The sequence below is a fragment of the Palaemon carinicauda genome, chromosome 24, assembly GCF_036898095.1.
Source record: "Palaemon carinicauda isolate YSFRI2023 chromosome 24, ASM3689809v2, whole genome shotgun sequence".
NCBI lineage: Eukaryota > Metazoa > Arthropoda > Malacostraca > Decapoda > Palaemonidae > Palaemon > Palaemon carinicauda.
Genome location: NC_090748.1, coordinates 105166640 through 105176136, shown reverse-complemented (window position 1 = coordinate 105176136; position 9497 = coordinate 105166640). Strand labels below are relative to the sequence as shown.

General features: G+C 48.8%; 1 protein-coding gene across 1 annotated transcript; it reads right to left on the bottom strand.

The window, feature by feature from the left end:
• Positions 1–5461: 5461 nt before the first annotated feature.
• Positions 5462–6514, bottom strand: LOC137618530 (uncharacterized). The gene is made up of 2 exons (XM_068348688.1): positions 6267–6514; positions 5462–5759 (listed from the first exon to the last, which is right to left on the bottom strand). The coding sequence occupies exons 1-2, from the start codon at positions 6512–6514 to the stop codon at positions 5462–5464; spliced, it is 546 nt and encodes a 181-aa protein (XP_068204789.1).
• Between the last annotated feature and the right edge of the window lie 2983 nt (positions 6515–9497).

The following is a 9497-nucleotide window of genomic DNA, read 5'->3' as shown; positions in this document are numbered from 1 at the left end:
TAGAAAGATATACAACATACATTACATTTCAAAAATGTCAAGTTCTGTAAGAACAAATACCAGTGAAATACTGATGCAGACTTGAATACAGTACTCTTCCTTATATATTTATATTGTTGGTTCTATACCTACTAACATATGAAAAAAATATGAAATGATATGTATAATCATATCTCCATATATCAATATTTATATAAAACTGTGTAAATATAAATTCCAAAAATTCCTCCATCATGTTGTCGTAAATGATGTTTACGTTAAACAGAGGCTCAAAATTAGAGGTAAACAATCACCCCACCCTCGAAAAGATATAAATAATAATAAATACTAAATATCATGAATGAAATGTCCATCAACAGAATCAGGGTTTTTTTTTTTTTTTTTTTTTTTTTTTTTTTTTTTTTTTTTTAACTAAATCAATGGAATGCATCAAGTAAGCTATCTGTTCACGTCAATACCTTATGTTAGTCTCCCCCTAGTCCCCTGCAGCCTGCCAACCTGCACCAGTATCACCACTGACGCCCTCCCCCCCCCCCTGCCAACCTACCTCCCTATCCACACTGACCCAACACTCCCTGCCAGCCTACCAGCCTGCCAACCTGCCTCCCTACCCACACTAACCCGTTTTCCCTGCCTGTCAACGTCCATACCTTTTTCCTGTCACCCCTAGCCCCTGCCAGCCTGCCAACCTCCCCCAGTATCCCAACTGACCTACCACCACCCACCATCCCCCTGCCAGCCTGCCAGCTTGCCAGCCTGCCAACCTGCCTCCCTATCCACACTAACCCGCTTTCCCTGCCTGTCAACATCCATACCTTTTTCCTGTTACTCCTAGCCCTTGCCAGCCTGCTAGCCTGCCCCAGTATCCCAACTGACCTACCACCACCACCATCCCCCCTGCCAGCCTGCCAGCTTGCCAGCCTGCCAACCTGCCTCCCTACCCACACTAACCCGCTTTTCCCTACCTGTCAACATCCATACCTTTTTCCCTGTCACCCCCTAGCCCCTGCCAGCCTGCCAACCTCCCCCAGTATCCCAACTGACCTACCACCACCACCATCCCCTGCCAAGCCTGCCAGCTTGCCAGCCTGCCAACCTGCTTCCCTATCCACACTAACCCGCTTTCCCCTGCCTGTCAACATCCATACCTTTTTCCTGTTACTCCTAGCCCTTGCCAGCCTGCTAGCCTGCCCCAGTATCCCAACTGACCTACCACCCACCACCATCCCCCTGCCAGCCTGCCAGCTTGCCAGCCTGCCAACCTGCCTCCCTATCCACACTAACCCGCTTTCCCTACCTGTCAACATCCATACCTTTTTCCTGTCACCCCTAGCCCCTGCCCAGCCTGCCAACCTCCCCCAGTATCCCCAACTGACCTACCACCACCACCATCCCCCTGCCAGCCTGCCAGCTTGCCAGCCTGCCAACCTGCTTCCCCTATCCACACTAACCCGCTTTCCCTGCCTGTCAACATCTCCATACCTTTTTCCTGTTATCTCCTAGCCCTTGCCAGCCTGCTAGCCTGCCCCCAGTATCCCAAACTGACCTACCACCACCACCATCCCCCCTGCCAGCCTGCCAGCTTGCCAGCCTGCCAACCTGCCTCCCCTATCCACACTAACCCGCTTTCCCTACCTGTCAACATCCATACCTTTTTTCCTGTCACCCCCTAGCCCCTGCCAGCCTGGCCAACCTCCGCCCAGTATCCCAACTGACCTACCACCACCACCATCCCCCTGCCAGCCTGCCAGCCTGCCAACCTGCTTCCCTATCCCACACTAACCCGCTTTCCCTGCCTGTCAACATCCATACCTTTTTCCTGTTACTCCTAGCCCTTGCCAGCCTGCTAGCCTGCCCCAGTATCCCAACTGACCTACCACCATCACCATACCCCCTGCTAGCCTGCCAGCTTGCCAGCCTACCAACCTGCCTCCCTATCCACACTAACCCCCTTTCCCCTGTCTGTCAACGTCCATACCTTTTTCCTGTCACCCCTAGCCCCTGCCAGCCTGCCAACCTCCCCCAGTATCCCAACTGACCTACCACCACCACCATCCCCCTGCCAGCCTGCCAGCCTGCCAACCTGCCTCCCTATCCACACTAACCCCCTTTCCCTGTCTGTCAACGTCCATACCTTTTTCCTGTCACCCCTAGCCCCTGCCAGCCTGCCAACCTCCCCCAGTATCCCAACTGACCTACCACCACCACCATCCCCCTGCCAGCCTGCCAGCCCTGCCAACCTGCCTCCCTATCCACACTAACCCGCTTTCCCTGCCTGTCAACATCCATACCTTTTTTCCTGTTACTCCTAGCCCTTGCCAGCCTGCTAGCCTGCCCCAGTATCCCAACTGACCTACCACCATCACCATACTACCCCTGCTAGCCTGCCAGCTTGCCAGCCTACCAACCTGCCTCCCTATCCACACTAACCCCCCTTTCCTGTCTGTCAACGTCCATACCTTTTTCCTGTCACCCCTAGCCCCCTGCCAGCCTGCCAACCTCCCCCAGTATCCCAACTGACCCTACCACCACGCACCACCATCCCCCTGCCAGCCTGCCAGCTTGCCAGCCTGCCAACCTGCCTCCCTATCCACACTAACCCGCTTTCCCTGCCTGTCAACATCCATACCTTTTTCCTGTTACTCCTAGCCCTTGCCCAGCCTGCTAGCCTGCCCCAGTATCCCAACTGACCTACCACCACCACCATCCCCCTGCCAGCCTGCCAGCTTGCCAGCCTGCCAACCTGCTTCCCTATCCACACTAACCCGCTTTCCCTGCCTGTCAACATCCATACCTTTTTCCTGTCACCCCTAGCCCCCCTGCCAGCCTGCCAACCTCCCCCAGTATCCCAACTGACCTACCCACGCACCACCATCCCCCTGCCAGCCTGCCAGCTTGCCAGCCTGCCAACCTGCCTCCCTATCCACACTAACCCGCTTTCCCTGCCTGTCAACATCCATACCTTTTTTCCTGTCACCCCCTAGCCCCTGCCAGCCTGCCAACCTCCCCCAGTATCCCAACTGACCTACCACCACCACCATCCCCCCTGCCAGCCTGCCAGCTTGCCAGCCTGCCAACCTGCCTCCCTATCCACACTAACCCGCTTTCCCTGCCTGTCAACATCCATACCTTTTTCCTGTTTACTCCTAGCCCTTGCCAGCCTGCTAGCCTGCCCCAGTATCCCAACTGACCTACCACCAACCACAATCCCCCTGCCAGCCTGCCAGCTTGCCAGCCTGCCAACCTGCTTCCCTATCCACACTAACCCCGCTTTCCCTGCCTGTCAACATCCATACCTTTTTCCTGTCACCCCCTAGCCCCCTGCCAGCCTGCCAACCTCCCCCAGTATCCCAACTGACCTACCACCACCACCATCCCCCCCTGCCAGCCTGCCAGCTTGCCAGCCTGCCAACCTGCCTCCCTATCCACACTAACCCGCTTTCCCCTGCCTGTCAACATCCATACCTTTTTCCTGTTACTCCTAGCCCTTGCCAGCCTGCTAGCCTGCCCCAGATATCCCAACTGACCTACCGACCACCACCATCCCCCTGCCAGCCTGCCAGCTTGCCCAGCCTGCCAACCTGCTTCCCTATCCACACTAACCCGCTTTCCCTGCCTGTCAACATCCATACCTTTTTCCTGTCACCCCTAGCCCCTGCCAGCCTGCCAACCTCCCCCAGTATCCCAACTGACCTACCCACCACCCACCATCCCCCTGCCAGCCTGCCAGCTTGCCAGCCTGCCAACCTGCCTCCCCTATCCCACACTAACCCGCTTTCCCCTACCTGTCAACATCCATACCTTTTTCACTGTTACTCCTAGCCCTTGCCAGCCTGCTAGCCTGCCCCAGTATCCCAACTGACCTACCACCACCACCATCCCCCTGCCAGCCTGCCAGCTTGCCAGCCTGCCAACCTGCTCTTCCCTATCCACACTAAACCCGCTTTCCCTGCCTGTCAACATCCATACCTTTTTCCTGTCACCCCTAGCCCCTGCCAGCCTGCCAACCTCCCCCAGGTATCCCAACTGACCTACCACCACCACCATCCCCCTGCCAGCCTGCCAGCCTGCCAACCTGCCTCCCTATCCACACTAACCCCCTTTCCCTGCCTGTCAACATCCATACCTTTTTTCCTGTCACCCCTAGCCCCTGCCAGCCTGCCAACCTCCCCCCAGTATCCCAACTGACCTACCACCACCACCACCATCCCCCTGCCAGCCTGCCAGCCTGCCAACCTGCCTCCCTATCCACACTAACCCCCTTTCCCTGCCTGTCAACATCCATTACCTTTTTTCCTGTCACCCCTAGCCCCTGCCAGCCTGCCAACCTCCCCCAGTATCCCAACTGACCTACCACCACCACCATCCCCCCTGCCAGCCTGCCAGCCTGCCAACCTGCCCTCCCTATCCACACTAACCCCCCTTTCCCTGCCTGTCAACATCCATACCTTTTTCCTGTTACTCCTAGCCCTTGCCAGCCTGCTAGCCTGCCCCAGTATCCCAACTGACCTACCACCATCACCATACCCCTGCTAGCCTGCCAGCTTGCCAGCCTACCAACCTGCCTCCCTATCCACACCTAACCCCGCTTTCCCTGCCTGTCAACATCCATACCTTTTTCCTGTCACCCCTAGCCCCTGCCAACCCTCCCCCAGTATCCCAACTGACCTACCACCACCACCATCCCCCTGCCAGCCTGCCAGCTTGCCAGCCTGCCAACCTGCCTCCCTATCCACACTAACCCGCTTTCCCTGCCTGTCAACATCCATACCTTTTTCCTGTTACTCCTAGCCCTTGCCAGCCTGCTAGCCTGCCCCAGTATCCCAACTGACCCTACCACCACCACCACCATCCCCCTGCCAGCCTGCCAGCTTGCCAGCCTGCCAACCTGCTTCCCTATCCACACTTACCCGCTTTCCCTGCCTGTCAACATCCATACCCTTTTTCCCTGTCACCCCTAGCCCCCTGCCAGCCTGCCAACCTCCCCCCAGTATCCAACTGACCTACCACCACCCACCATCCCCCTGCCAGCCTGCCAGCTTGCCAGCCTGCCCAACCTGCCTCCCTATCCACACTAACACCCGCTTTCCCTACCTGTCAACATCCATACCTTTTTCCTGTTACTCCTAGCCCTTGCCAGCCTGCTAGCCTGCCCCAGTTATCCCAACTGACCTACCACCACCACACCATCCCCCTGCCAGCCTGCCCAGCCTTGCCAGCCTGCCAACCTGCTTCCCTATCCACACTAACCCGCTTTCCCCTGCCCTGTCAACATCCATACCTTTTTTCCTGTCACCCCCTAGCCCCTGCCAGCCTGCCAACCTCCCCCAGTATCCCAACTGACCTACCACCACCACCATCCCCCCTGCCAGCCTGCCAGCTTGGCCAGCCTGCCAACCTGCCTCCCTATCCACACTAACCCCGCTTTCCCTGCCTGTCAACATCCATACCTTTTTTCCTGTTACTCCTCTAGCCCTTGCCAGCCTGCTAGCCTGCCCCAGTATCCCAACTGACCTACCCACCACCACCATCCCCGCTGCCAACCTGCCAGCTTGCCAGCCTGCCAACCTGCTTCCCTATCCACACTAACCCGCTTTCCCTGTCTGTCAACATCCATACCCTTTTTCCTGTCACCCCCTAGCCCCTGCCAGCCTGCCAACCTCCCCCAGTATCCCAACTGACCTATCCACCACCACCATCCCCCTGCCAGCCTGCCAGCCTGCCAACCTGCCTCCCTATCCACACTAACCCCCCTTTCCCTGCCTGTCAACATCCATAACCTTTTTCCTGTCACCCCTAGCCCCTGCCAGCCTGCCAACCTCCCCCCAGTATCCCAACTGACCTACCACCACCACCATCCCCCTGCCAGCCTGCCAGCCTGCCAACCTGCCTCCCTATCCACACTAACCCGCTTTCCCTGCCTGTCAACATCCCATACCTTTTTTCCTGTTACTCCTAGCCCTTTGCCCAGCCTGCTAGCCTGCCCCAGTATCCCAACTGACCTACCACCATCACCATTACCCCTGCTAGCCTGCCAGCTTGCCAGCCTACCAACCTGCCTCCCCTATCCACACTAACCCCCTTTCCCTGTCTGTCAACGTCCATACCTTTTTTCCTGTCACCCCTAGCCCCTGCCAGCCTGCCAACCTCCCCCAGTATCCCAACTGACCTACCACCACCACCACTCCCCCTGGCCAGCCTGCCAGCCTGCCAACCTGCCTCCCTATCCACACTAACCCGCTTTCCCTGCCTGTCAACATCCATACCTTTTTCCTGTTACTCCTAGCCCTTGCCAGCCTGCTAGCCTGCCCCAGTATCCCAAACTGACCTCACCACCACCACCATCCCCCCTGCAGCCTGCCAGCTTGCCAGCCTGCCAACCTGCCTCCCTACCCACACTAACCCGCTTTCCCCTACCTGTCAACGTCCATACCTTTTCTCCTGTCACCCCTAGCCCCCCTGCAGCCTGCCAACCTGCCCCCGGTATCCCAAACTGACCTATCACCACCACCATCCCCTTTCCAACCTGCCAGCCTGCTTCCCTATCTACATAACCCGCTTTCCCTGCCTGTCAACGTCCATACCTTTTCCCTGTCACCACCATCCCTCTGCATCCTGCCAGCCTACCCCAGTTATCCCAACTGACCTACCACCACAACCATCCCCCTGCCAGCCTGCCCACCTCATCTTTTGTTTATGGCCTTCAATTATGAGCGTCGAAGCATCATGCTGGGAGGCCTCCTCTCCTGAAAATTATGGTTTTATCTGATGAGAGTTAGTCCGGATAATGATGTGAACTCGGCTTTATGTATTGTGCCATTTCACAGAGATAGATGATCCATTTGGAAAAACATTACGCGGTTTATATGCGATGATTAACATCATACGTAATGGATGTGGGTGGCCCTGAAATGAGATCTATGCTATAATATAATGAGGAATATAGAAGCTTAGGACGGCTATAAATTACATTTTAAAAATTTGCTTTTACATGGTTTGTCAAATGTTCAAACTCGCAGCAAATGTTGTTATGTTGAAAAGGATTACATAAGTTCTTTATAGTTTAAATATCAAATTTTTTGTTTTAATGTTGCTAATGTTTATAACATATTTTGTTTTAATTTTTAATTACTTCTTATATCGTATATTTATTTCCTTATTTCCTTTCCTCACCAGGGCTGTTTTTTTTCCAGTTGGAGCCCTTGGTCTTATAAATATCTAAATAGGGATGTAGCTTAGATGATAATAATAATAATGATAATGATATAATAATCAATAATATAATAATAATAATAATAATAATAATAATAATAATAATAATAATGATAATGATAATAACAATAATAATAATAATAATGATGATGATGATGATGATGATGATGATGATAATAATAATAATAATAATATATCTCTAACAACCTATTTTCATATCAATTTAGAGCACAAAATCACATAGAGTATATTAGAATGCTCTCTAATCTCTATATCCTACCACACACTAATATTATTAGTCTAAGGTAATAGAATAATTCAAGATTCGTCCCGGGTCGTATGTTCTCGTAATCATATCGCAATACTAAATTATCAATGGTAATTTGCTGATTAGGGCTGTATTAAATTATGGTAGATTCTATATGCCAGATTCAAGAAATATGTGAAATTCAATTATTTCTTATTGTTATTTACATTAATATTATATACACATATACATATATATATATATATATACTGTATATTATATGTATATATATATATATATACATGTATATATACTATATATATATATATATACATGTATATATATATATATATAATAGATATAGATATAGATATATGAATTAACAGTATAGTACATATATATACATATATATATATATGTATATATATATATATTATGTATATATATATATATATATATTTATATATACATACATACATATATATATATATATATATATACATAATATATATATATATATATACATAATGTATATATATATATAATGTATATGTATATATATTATATATATATAGTATAAGTATATATATATATATATATATGTATATATGTATATATGTATATATATATATATATATGTATATAATATATATATATATATAGTATACATATATATATATATATATATATTGTTTTTGACTGATACAAAGCCATTACAAGTCTAAGTATGTCTTACTCTTATACTCTCATTCGGAGTACACTCTCTCTCTCTCTCTCTCTCTCTCTCTCTTCTCTCTCTCTCTCTCTCTCTCTCTCTTTTGTGAAAGACTGATAGCCTTAAGCCATGTAGCAAGAAGATTAAAGGGGATGATATCAAAGCTTTCATATATATAGTTTGAAAACTATATAATATTATTGACTTTCAACTTCAAACCTTTAAGCATGACTAAAACAAGGATTAAACTGAACATGAGAAGTAGGATACTTTTATATTCTCTCTCTCTCTCTCTCTCTCTCTCTCTCTCTCTCTCTCTTTGCCATAACTATGAGTAGCAAGAATTTAACTAAACCTGAAAATGCCAAATAGATTTTACTCTCTTTCTCTCTCTCTCTCTCTCTCTCTCTCTCTCTCTCTCTCTCTCCTTGCCATAACTATGAGTAGCAAGAATTTAAACTTAACCTGAAAATGCCAAATAGATTTTACTCTCTCTCTCTCTCTCTCTCTCTCTCTCTCTCTCTATCTCTCTCTCTCTCTCTCTCTCTCTCTCTCTCTCTCTCTCTCTCCTTGCCATAACTATGAGTAGCAAGAATTTAACTAAACCTGAAAATGCCCACATGTATTTTAGCATCTCTCTCTCTCTCTCTCTCTCATCTCTCTCTCTCTCTCTCTCTCTCTGTGTGACAGCCTCTTTAGACGCAAAGGATACGTTCAATCCATCCACAAGATTAAATTCGGATTCCCTGGAGTCACTCTTACAACACCTTTTGTATCTCCCCTTGGGGGGAAAAAATATCTCGGAACGCTGATAACTTTCTCTTGTTCTTTCTTCTCATATTTTAGAAGGAAATAAAATGAGGTGTATCTTTTCCAGGGATTTATGGAATGCATTTTATGAAAAATATTTTTAAAAAGAACAGTGTCTTCGTATGCATTTTCTGGAAAAAGGTTTTCTTACAATTTGCTTTAAATAGAACAAAAAAAAACAGTGTCTTCATTACGCATTTTCTGGAAAAAGGTTTTCTTACATTTGGTTTAAAAAAAAAAAACAGTGTCTTCGTATGCATTTTATGGAAAAGGGGTTTTCTTACATTTGGTTTAAAAAAAAGAAAAGAACAGTGTCTTCGTATGCATTTTCTGGAAAAAGGTTTTCTTACATTTGGTTTAAAAAAAAAAAAAGAACAGTGTCTTCGTAGAGAGTTGTTCTTGGCTACAGGGAACTCAATCTTATCTCTTAAATTCTAAGTTATTAAAAGTTCTTATACTGGGTTTAAAAAAAGAACAGTGTCTTCGTAGAGTGTTCTTGAATATATGGAAGTT